The sequence below is a fragment of the Pinus tabuliformis genome, chromosome 4_2 (assembly GCF_031772625.1).
Source record: "Pinus tabuliformis cultivar Carrire ecotype Pingquan chromosome 4_2, CPIR1, whole genome shotgun sequence".
Lineage (NCBI taxonomy): Eukaryota > Viridiplantae > Streptophyta > Pinopsida > Pinales > Pinaceae > Pinus > Pinus tabuliformis.
The window spans coordinates 756,626,179-756,638,236 of NC_142304.1; the positions used below are offsets into that span (position 1 = coordinate 756,626,179).

A 12,058-nucleotide genomic window follows, 5' to 3' on the forward strand; every position below is an offset into this window, starting at 1 on the left:
CCCAACCAACACTCTAGCAAGCATACAAGTCTCGGCCCAAAGGTCTCTGCAAGATGCCTCAACTCTCCATGTAGTAGGAATGCTCCATAGTCTGCTCATAACTCCATCCAAGTCCATGGCCTTGTTGTACAAGAGTGTACAACCTCTCCATCAACTCATAAATAGTAAGTCTCCATGTCACACCAGCAAATCCACCTGCACAACTCCCTGCCTTGGCACTCCTCATTGGATATCCATAAGTGACACCTTTACAAGTGTTCTTGCATAATGTCCCTGCATAAGACTGCCATGCTCCATAGCTCCAACCTGATGTCCATGACTATGTTGTCCATGTAGTCCAACTAAGTAGACCCATCACAACAATCGGTCATCCTCATCCAAGCTTGCAATCTTCGGTCTAGTGAACTCGGTCACCCAACCATATCATCATCATCACGAGTCCCTTCCATCATAGCTCCCCCACTAAAGGTTCCACCAAGACTTGCTCTTGGTCTCGGCCATGAGAAGTCCACCCAAGCAACTCGAGTGTGTGCCATCCTCCAATCCGTCGATGAGTCATGCCGGGCACTTAGCCAATGTGGCTAAAGCATGACCCATTCCTCCGCAATGATCATCATGTTCCTCCCTTGTGACGGGCCTTTGTACCTTCTACCATAAGGTCACTAAACAACCCCAACAAGTCCTGCAACAATCAACAATCCTTGGCACTTGCTTCTCCATACAAGGTCTCATCATAGACATCCATGGTAAGATGTTCCCTTGCATCGGCAAACTGACTTTGCTCTTCCCTACATACGGTTCATCTACCAAATGCTCAAGTCAAACACAAGTATCAATACTTACTTTATCATCATCATGAGGCTCCTCCATGTGAGTATCTTCATCCACCCATGTCTACAAACTGTATGATCTTGGTTCAACTTGATCAATCTCAAGTTCATCCTCCATCGTTGTCACATCTGCAACATCCTCAATTATCATGGCTTCCTCTTCCTTGTCAGCACAATCTGCAACTTCATCCTGTTCCATTGTCCAACCAAGTTGAAGAAGTTTGTCTTCAACATTCCTTTCCAAGACTTCAAGTTTATCTCGAATCTGTGGGTTCTCCTCTTTCATCTGCTTCAACCTGTATAAGGTAAGCAAGAGCTTCCCTTCGCATTCTTCCAAACCTACCATGTCTTGTCATTCAGCTTGGCCCAAGCACAAAGCTTCACCTCTGCTAAACCTGTTTTACCATTCACTTGAATCACCTTGATATTCCACCTGTTACCTGCAAAGCTTTTAACTTCTTCTCAAGTCTTTGGTCTTCATAGAATCAGCTCCTTGATTCAGTTCACCAGCTCTAATACCACTTGTCATGCCCCTACACTGATGGTACTCTTCCAACCGCACTATAGCGAGGTGCGGTACTACCAACCATTTTCTTTTCACCAATACTTACGATTGTAGACTATGTTTATCATTCCATACTTATTTTATTTTTCGTTACCAAGTATTATCTTTGTCCTTTATACAGTGAAAGCTCATAACATTCACATAAACAACATTATACAATAGAAATGCACAACAGTATAAAGGGAGGGGAAACTCCTTGCAATATGAGTCTGCCCGAATCAATATATATAATATTCTTTTATAAGTACAAGTTAAATCTTGGGAAACCCCAAATTTACACTTAGCCAAATTTCCAACTTCGGCAAACTCGGTCGCCCAGCTCATCGGTGCCTCCGCACAGTCGCCACACGACCCACCAACCCTTCGTTCATCTCGTCGCATGATCATGTTGTTTGTCCAACTTGGGCGCGCCTTGTCATAACCAAGTCGCCACACACGGGTGCCTCCGCACGAGTCACACCTCCGTTCACAACTCCAACACTTCACCGTTTCCACTGTTTCGTTGTGCATGACAAGCCCTACCCAAGTCGCCCGTCCGCACGATTCTTTGTTTTGTCATGCACGGCGCACCCTCACCCAGCGGCCCATCTACACGTCCACCCGTTCACCCAAACTCGTTCGCCCGAACAACTTCACATGAGTCGCTACACGACTTCACCCGAGTCGCCACACGACTTCACCCGGATCGCCCGAATGACCTCACCCGGGTCGCCACACGACTTCACCCGGCTCGCCCGAACGACTTCACCCGGTCGCCCAACAATCTCACCCGGCTTGCCCGAACGACTTCACCTAGGTCGCCCGACGACCTCACCTCGCTCCCCCGAACGACCTCACCCTAGTTTCTTGCCTGACGACCCCGTCCGAGTTTCCTGCCCGACGACTTCACCCGAGTTCTGCTTGAACGACCTCGCTCGAGTTCTTCCTGAACGACCTCGCCCGAGTTCTGCCCGACGACCTCGCCCGAGTTTTCTACACGAGTTTTTCGCCCGAGTTTTCTGCCCGAGTTTTTCACCCGAGTTTCCTACACGAGTTTTTTCACCTGAGTTCTGCCCGTCGTGTGGGCTCATCCACGCACTGCAGAACTCCTTTGATCGAACTCGTGATGATCGAATGATGCTTTTGTCTCCACAAACGCATGCCAATATATATGGGCAGGTGGCTGGTTATGTCACCCGGCCGACCTACACCCAACGCCCAAGTCGACTTGTTTACAATGTGTTGTCTCGCCCACGAGAAGTGTCGGCCCGCCCAACTCGTGGGACCACCCCCTCAACTCGTCCAACACCTTATAAACTCGTCCAAAGTTCATTTACTTCGTATTTCGCACAAGTCCTTTGCACGGTGGAGTCGCCCTGCCGTTGCACGGACCTTACAATTCTCCCCTAAGCCCTTGGAGTTAGGCCTAGTTATTGGTTGCGAAGCTTGATTCCCTAGACATAGCGACCACCCAATTAAAAAAAACAAACAAACTCACTTTACTTACATTACTCTAATTACTCTCATGGAACATTGTACAATCACGTTTATGACATGTTTATATTTCTATTTTGCATTTTCCACATAAGATATCATAATATTTGCCGTTGATTGTTTAGGTTGGGAAATTCATCCAGCTCATATCCACATTCTCGGGCGGTTTTGTTGTCGCCTTCATCAGAGGATGGAAACTTACCCTAGTATTGCTATGCATCATTCCCCTTCTTGTACTGGCAGGCGGTGCTATGGCAAGGATAACATCAAAGATGGCAAGCAGAGGCCAGCAAGCATATGCGGAAGCTGGAAATGTTGTGGAGCAGACAATTGGTGCAATTAGAACGGTAAGCATGTGATTACAAAGGAACCACGCCTTGTCATGGCACAACGAGAGGTTTCTTTATATTTGAACTTTTGAGGTTACTGTGTCCTCATATTAGCACAAGCTGTATTGTACATAATCTATTCAGATTAATAACACGGATCAGTTACTTTTAGGTTGCGTCTTTCACTGGGGAGAAGAATGCTGTAACTGAGTATGAAAAGTCCCTCACCATTGCTTACAAGGTTGATGCTCACCAAGGTTTGGCAGCTGGTTTTGGTATTGGGTCTGGCCTATTTATTCTGTTCTGCGGCTATGCATTGGCTTTTTGGTATGGATCTCATTTAGTTATTAATGAAGGATATTCCGGCGGCAGTGTGATTAATATCATCATTGCACTTCTGGTTGGAGGCATGTAAGTTGAATGTACATTGTGAAATGCATTGTTGTCAGTTGGTCAGGAAATTTGACTATATGGTCTTTCGCTTATTCAAACCGCATAAATTAATGTTAATTAATGAGAACAAGATGACACATATTTTGCTGGATTTCAGGAGTCTGGCCCTGTCGTCACCATGTTTAAATGCCTTTGGAGATGGACAAGCTGCAGCTTACAAAATGTTTGAGACAATTGATAGAAAGCCAGAAATTGATGTATATGATACAAATGGATTGGTACTTGAGGATATTCACGGTGATCTTGAGCTTAAAGATGTACACTTCAGTTATCCAGCGAGACCTGATGTTAAAATATTTTCTGGATTCTCATTGGAAATACCCAGAGGTACCACCGCAGCTTTAGTTGGAGAGAGTGGAAGTGGGAAGTCCACAGTTATAAGTCTCATAGAAAGATTTTATGACCCACAAGCTGGTGAAGTGGTTATAGACAGTGTCAATATCAAACAATTTCAACTTAAATGGATAAGGCAAAAAATTGGACTTGTAAGCCAGGAACCTGCTCTCTTTGCAACCACCATTAAGGAGAATATTGCCTATGGCAAAGATGGGGCAACAACAGAGGAAATACAGGCTGCTGCAGAGCTTGCTAATGCAGCAAAATTTATTAGTAACATGCCGCAGGTTTGTAGAAATAGATCTTCATTATTGGTGATTGGTATTGTTCCTCCTTGTGGAAATGTATTTCTTTTGCACATGGATTTTGTGTATGCTGACAGTCATGGTTGCTCTTTCCAGGGGTTTGATACAATGGTGGGAGAGCATGGGAGCCAATTATCTGGAGGCCAAAAGCAAAGGATTGCAATTGCGAGGGCTATTTTAAAAGATCCCCGAATTCTCCTCCTGGATGAAGCTACTAGTGCCTTGGATGCAGAGTCTGAAAGAGTGGTTCAAGAAGCTCTTGATAAAGTTATGATAAATAGAACAACAGTTATAATTGCACATCGTCTGACTACGGTCAGAAATGCTGATATGATCGCTGTGGTACAGCGTGGCTGTATTGTTGAAAAGGGTAACTTTTTACAATGTCTCAGTTTTTAATCGACAATCTAACATTCACATTCAGCCAATAATTAAAACATTTCTTCTCCATTCCTTGTGCCAGTATATTAACATGTAAAATGTAAAATGTTTGTCCTCATTGTTCAAACAACAGACTTCGTGAAGTGACTCTTCTTCGTTACTCATGCTCTGAGAAATGGATCTGAGAAATGTTAGTTTCAGGTACACACTCGCAGCTCATCGTGAACCCATGCGGGGCATTCTCCCAGCTTATACGTCTGCAGGAAACGCATCCATCGAAAGAACAATATGCAGCCGATTCTGAGGAGTTGGAAATACAAAATTTGCATGATTCCGCGAGCATTGGGTCATCGGGAGTTGGAACGTATCCATCAAAGGAAAATCTCCATGCAAATGATTCTGAGGAGAGCCGAAAGTCATCGCCTAGACGGTCATCGGGAGTTGGTGGTAGTCATAACTCTCTTTCATTTTTATTTTCTTTGCCCGCGGTAGTTGCTCTGCAGGAGGAGGATGTTCAATTAGACGAAAGCGAGCCAAAGAAGAGCTTTATGAATTGGTTTTCGTCCAAAAGGCGGGGAGATGTGGAAGATGGGCAGTCAAAAGTTTTAAAAGATGTTTCTCTTTTACGCCTGGCATCTCTCAACAAGCCAGAGGCTCCAGTGCTCATTTTGGGATCCATTGCGGCAGCTGTTAATGGGATTATATATCCTATTTTTGGTCTATTGCTTTCAAATGCTATTGCCAATTTCTACGAATCTCCGCATAAGCTAAGACAAGATGCCAGTTTCTGGTCACTTATGTTTTCAGCGTTGGCTGCTACATGCCTCCTGGTGTGTCCAACACAGATGTACTGTTTCGGGGTTGCTGGTGGGAGACTTGTGCAACGTATTCGATCATTAACGTTTGACAAAGTTGTTTACCAGGAGATTGGATGGTTTGATAATAGTGAAAATTCAAGGTCAGTGGGTCGACAAACCTCTTACTGTTTTGATAATAGGAGTATTAAATACTAAATTTATACTTTTCTTCGGTATACATTCTAACTTTAAAATTCTATTTTCAGCGGTGCAATAAGTGCAAGATTATCAATGGATGCTGCAACCGTGCGTAGCATGGTGGGAGATGCTTTGGCACTTGTTGTCCAGAATATTTCAACAATTGTTGCTGGTCTTGTTATAGCATTTTCAGCGAATTGGAAGTTGGCCTTTTTGATATTGGCTCTTCTGCCTCTGATAGGTCTTCAAGGTTGGGTTCAAGGGAAGCTCATGGTGGGATTTTCTGGTGATGCAAAGGTTAGGAATATCATTGACTGGGTGAAAAGTGTATGGATTGTATATTGCTATCCTATCAGAATTTCAGAATATATGTAAACAGACAAAAATTTCAATTGTGATTCATTGTTTAATATACGTCAGACTCTCAATTGTGGACGAGGAGAATTCTCCATTTCCTGAAGAGTTTTAACCATTTTGCAATGTTATTACTAATTGAAAGGAGTTATGTTTCAGGTGATGTACGAGGAAGCCAGTCAGGTTGCAAATGATGCTATTGGAAGCATTCGGACTGTTGCATCCTTTTGTGCAGAGGACAAGGTGATGGGCCTTTATAATGACAAGTGTTGTGCTCCTTTGAGAAGAGGAGTTCAACAGGCAATTATAAGCGGACTAATTTTTGCGATTGCAAATTTCATAGTGTGTTCAGTATATGCATTCTGTTTTTGGCTAGGGTCTATAATGGTGGAACATGGGGAAATAACTTTTGGTAATGTTTTGAAGGTAAATACTCCTTACTAGTTTATTTATTTCAAAGATTGTGAAAAGTTTGATTAATGAGAATACAATTATTTATTGGGTACTATTGGAATTACTAGAGTTATTAGGTTTGTAAAAACTTATGCAATTATTTGAAGTTCTAGTGAAACACTTGCAATTAATTTAATGATATGTTTCTCTAACAAATGTATTTTCCATTGGGTTTCAAATACTTTATGTATTTCGGTCTCATTTCATTCCTAACCACATAGGGTGTTTGTCACAGGTTTTGTTCACTTTAATAATGACTGCTTTGGTGGTTTCTACTTCAATAGGCATGGCCCCTAATATTGCTAATGTCAAGTCATCTGTTAATTCAATCTTCAAACTTCTTGATCAAAACTCCAAAATTGATGCAAGTGATGCCTTGGGTACTACATTAGAAAATGTCAAGGGTGACATTGAGTTTCAACATGTTAGTTTTAAATATCCTACTCGCCCAGACATACAAATCTTCAGAGATTTAAGCATCACCATCTATTCTAGAAAGGTGATTTGTTGATCGATAAGAAAATATTTTGTCGTAATTATACATAATAATAGGTGTATTTGAATTAGGCTAACTGAAGAATACTTAATTTTGAAGTCTTACTCATGGATTTTCTCTTTGGATGTTGATCATGCCAGACTGTTGCTCTTGTGGGAGAAAGTGGAAGCGGTAAATCAACTATCATTTCATTGTTGGAGCGATTCTATGATCCCCACTCAGGCCGTATATTATTGGATGGAGTTGATATCCAAAAACTACAAATTAAATGGTTGAGGCAACAAATGGGATTGGTTATCCAAGAACCTATTTTGTTTAATGATTCAATTCGTGCAAATATTGCTTATGGAAAGGATGGGCTTGTTTCTGATGAGCAGATCGTAATAGCTGCTGAGGCTTCCAATGCTCATAAGTTTATCTTGGATCTTCCCCAAGGATATAACACATGTGTGGGGGAGCGTGGGGTGCAGTTATCTGGAGGTCAAAAGCAACGCATAGCAATTGCAAGAGCAATAATTAAAGACCCTATGATATTGTTGTTAGATGAAGCTACAAGTGCATTGGATGCTGAATCTGAGCGCATAGTTCAAGATGCATTGGATCGTGTAATGGTAAACAGGACCACTATTGTTGTTGCTCATCGTCTTTCAACAATTAAAGATGCAGATCTCATAGTTGTGATGAAGAATGGCGTTATTACCGAACAGGGAAAACATGATGAATTGCTTGCGATGAGAGATGGAGCCTATGCATCCTTGGTGAAATTGTATATGGCTTCCTCCTCACTGTTGTAAACTTTGAAATAAAGTTCAAAAAAGATCTGTTGGGTGCATTTCATTAACATGGCTAAAAAGTGTAATTGTGTTTCCACTAATAACCATAACATTGCCATGATAAAAATCACAAAAAATTAGGTCTCTATGATTCCCAATTGATTATCATGTATCAACAAAACTGATAAAATAAATAATCCCCAACTTATCTACAGATTCGAACTGCCTATTTGAAGTGTGGTATTGCTTCCTTCAAAAAAAATGGGCTTTTCTTCCTAAATTTTGTCCAAAAGTACATTTTTTCATTTTAACATTGGAATTAAATTGGATGGAAAAGACCCCTAAAACATCAATTTTAACGAGCTTTCCAATGGCCTACTTTATAGGGACTTCTCGAAAACTAGTCATATTTTCAATTCAATGCTCATATTATTTGCCTGAATGTTTTTTAGAGTGGATATTTGGTTATTTTTCCCATATATGAACTTAATAACAATAAGATTTTTATTGTATAAGAATAATAAAAATTTTTGAACTATTATAATATAGGAAAAATAATTATTATATATTATTATTATTATTATTATTATTATCATCTAATTTTAAGAAACTTTTGATCTTTAATTTTCATAACTAAAATGTAATTTTGATAAATAGATGATACATCGATATACAAACTTAATAATAATAAGATTTTAATTGTATACAAATGATAACAATTTTTTTTAACTATTATAATATGGGAAAAATAATATATATATAAAACAGTCTTTTTGTCCTTGGAACAACAGGTGAAGATAATAGAAACATGAGGATGCAAAAACGAAGTTTTTCATTCCATATATAATTAAGTAGTTGTCACATTATAAATTATTAATTCTTATCTTATGAAAAATGGTCACCAAAAATTTCAAATTAATATTCAACCATAAGCATATTAAGAGTGTAAATATTTTTTCCATGAGATTAAAACAACAATCATTGAACTACAAAAGGAGTAAACTAAATTCTAAGAATGATCTTCTTGATTCGACAAATATGGTGTCCAGAACATGGTAAAAAAAAGTTCTCTAAAAAATGAAAGAAATTGTTAGGCAGAAGAAGTTCTTAACATATCAACACAAAAATCACCAACAAAAATGGCTTAACTAGTTTGGTATTCATTTTGATGCTTTAATGATAAACCAAGAATTCAAGGACCATTTATGGGAGTTCACTTCAACTTATTAATAATAGAGGAGCTCATGAACAATTTACGGAACTCCTAGACTACATGGTGAGGAAAAACACTAGTTGAAGAGAATGAGCATAAATTTTCGAATTATCAAATGAATGAATCCCTATAATATAACTAAGATAATCCCTCTGACATAACTAGTTAATTTCTTCTTTCAGAAAAAAGGAGAAAGTGCCGAGTGCGCTATAGTTCTCTCTAATGGTGGAAGTAGACCCAAACCAAATGGCTATGGTCTTGAAATATTGTAACTGTCACAAGTAAATAACTGTGAATAAAAGGGAGCAAAAACCACATCTAACTAGAAAAGTTGAAGAAGAAAAATACTAGTCAATAGTAGTTAGCAACCCCAACATTTGATGTTTGTAGTGAATTCTTGAAAACCCTCCACTAAAAAAGATGTTATAACTACACAAAAAGGCATCATAATTACACAAAATTGTCAAATTATGAACTACTAAAACACATTTTCTAGAAGTATAATATAGGAGACTTGGCTAGAGATGCCAAATATTATAGAAAGCTTCCTTATATTGGTTGGAGTACAATGAGACAAAAAGTAAGAGTGCCCATCAATATTGAACTCTAATTGAATTTTGAATAATATCAGTCACTCAAAATTGGGAAAACCACCCGAGGAAATTATTCCACCATGCATGAGCCTTAGATCATGGCAGAACTCTCCTCATTCTTGAAATTTTTGCTAGATTTTTATTACACTTATGGCCATAAAGAGGGTCTATTTTCAACAAGATCAACCTACTTCACCATGGTCCCCCAAGTTGTAATCACATATTTCTAGTCTCCCCCCCCCCATAAGAGCTCATCCATATCATGATAATCTAGAAATGGTTGACATCAATAAATATCTAATGTGAGTGATAAGTACAAAACATTAATTTTGGTAATGATAGTTACTACCTACAAGAATGGGTGACCCCATAGGAGAATTTTTTCTCCCATAATCTCTTCCATCCTACCAACTAGCACACCTTAATGGCCACTACTAGCCCCTGATGATTTGTCATTCATATCTTTTCCACCTACATCAGTCATATGTTTCCCCACCCATTTGGCAAGAGCACATCTTCAAAGTTGGGCTTCCAATGAAAAGGTACTTTATTCATTTTCTAATTGGGTGTTTATGCTTGTTTATATTTGGGTATTTGACATGGATTATGGGGTAACCTAGAAGAAAGAGGGGTTTTGAGCATGATCTTGTTCCCTCACCTTAATTAGTGAGTTAATATTTTAGCCTAGTCCAGTGGGACCTACCCTAATGGCCTAATGGGTATAGGAAGGGAACTACTTTGGAAACCCCAATTGAGATAGCGTAGTACCATATCTTCCTATCCCATACTTAGAACTTTCCATCCTACATTATAAACCCTATATTCCACCTACCTTCTTCAGGTTCAATTGACTATTTGTTCTCTAGGATTTGGAACCATACATCCTCATGCGTAAGTAGGGCCAAAAACTTTTCCCTAGGAGGATGATGCAACTAAAATAAAAAAGAAAACACATTTTATAGCCAAAGTAAATAAGAAAAGAAGATAAAAATGAAAAATATGGTCAAGACATACACATTAGTATGTGGGAAAAATCCTAGCATGAGCTCTACCTCACTCTTTATATCCATCACCCAGTTCCTGAGAACAAGTTTCTCTTCATATCATGAGAAAGAACCCTTACATGTCCCAACCCTTGATGGGAAATGATATATCTCATCATTAAGGTGGTAATAACTACTATACATCATACAAAGAAATCTCTAACAATTTGAGCTACGAGCAACAATATAAAAAAAAATAAAATCAAGAGAAACTAAAAGGAAATTAAGAGGGGTGGAAAAACAAACTCATGCATCCATGATTTTTCCCTCCCCACATCTATACACTCACGATTAGGAGCCCATGATTGTTGGTCCCTTTGATCATGTCACTTTTCCATGAAGTGTTCTCCCTCCATTCCATTATTATTCACATGCCACCTATCAATTGAAGGGTGGACCAAGAACATGACACTTCCCCTTAGGGGATGGAAACACCTAATAGGGTGGTCTATTCACCACTCCTACCTAGGGAGGTAACATCATTATGAATTCAAGGACTTAATTTTTGAAGGGAAGCATTATTTGAAGTGTCAAATTTCCCATTACTTTCATGCTTGGTCCACTTACCTACAAAAATGACTAAATGTACCGGATGTTGTATTTGTTAGCACTAGATGTTGTGTGCAATTGTTTGGTGGATCCACATCCATGCCTTGAGAAATTTAACTGGGTCCCAAGTTTTCTAAACGAGAGTATTGAAACCCATAGGTGTGGTGTTGATAGGAATGGGACTCTAAGTAGCATTAGAGAATCATGCATACTAATGAGCAACTCCAACTCCCACAGTTTTCCATGAATTTTCCTTATATTAATGACTTTTATGGGGTCATGCATCTAGAACCAGTATGGCCTTAGTTGACTTAACACTATTAAAGGGATGTAAGTTGATCTAGGGCCTCTAGGAGGATAATATCACACCTCGGCTAGTAACACCTTGAAATCACCCAAAATTGGAGTAGAGATAGCCAAATTGGTCACCTGGAGACCCATGAGACCACATTTTGACTCCAATATGCAATTTGGGGGCCCAAAAAGAGAGATTGATACAAATATGAAGGCCCACCTTGAAATCCTAATTTTATTGGGATTTTCCACTTCACTTGGCACCCTTAACCCTCAACACATGCCCTAAAAGGGCTTACAAATGGATGGTGTTATCTATATCAGCCCTATGTCTCACACATGTGGGAAAATTTATGAGTTTTTCACTTGGCCATTAGGTCGGTCTATGACCTAACTTTTTTCCCAGGGAAAAATCGTAATTTTATTAATTAAAACAAAATTACATTTTGTAGATGCTATAGTGCATTGCACCAGCAGTGTGGCTACTGATCAAAGTTCATGAAAAAAGAAACAAGAAACAAGAAACAAGTAATAATGTACAGATGGGGGAAAAGTTAGGCTTTTCGCCCTTTTTTATTCTCAACCTTTCTCCACCCCCCCGAGACTCTGTTGGAGTTATAAGT

At 39.4% G+C, this 12,058-nt stretch overlaps 1 protein-coding gene across 1 annotated transcript in view; it reads left to right on the forward strand.

Moving 5' to 3' along the window:
- LOC149171803 (ABC transporter B family member 11-like) overlaps positions 1-7,764 on the forward strand; it is a 72,187-nt gene extending 64,423 nt beyond the window's left edge. The window contains exons 4-12 of the mRNA XM_089426086.1: positions 2,994-3,215; positions 3,370-3,608; positions 3,748-4,273; positions 4,388-4,661; positions 4,874-5,630; positions 5,736-5,964; positions 6,181-6,447; positions 6,710-6,973; positions 7,111-7,764. Of these exons, the coding sequence (XP_089282212.1) occupies positions 2,994-3,215; positions 3,370-3,608; positions 3,748-4,273; positions 4,388-4,661; positions 4,874-5,630; positions 5,736-5,964; positions 6,181-6,447; positions 6,710-6,973; positions 7,111-7,764 (3,432 nt within the window). The remainder of the gene's footprint in view (positions 1-2,993; positions 3,216-3,369; positions 3,609-3,747; positions 4,274-4,387; positions 4,662-4,873; positions 5,631-5,735; positions 5,965-6,180; positions 6,448-6,709; positions 6,974-7,110) is intronic.
- Positions 7,765-12,058: the final 4,294 nt, after the last annotated feature.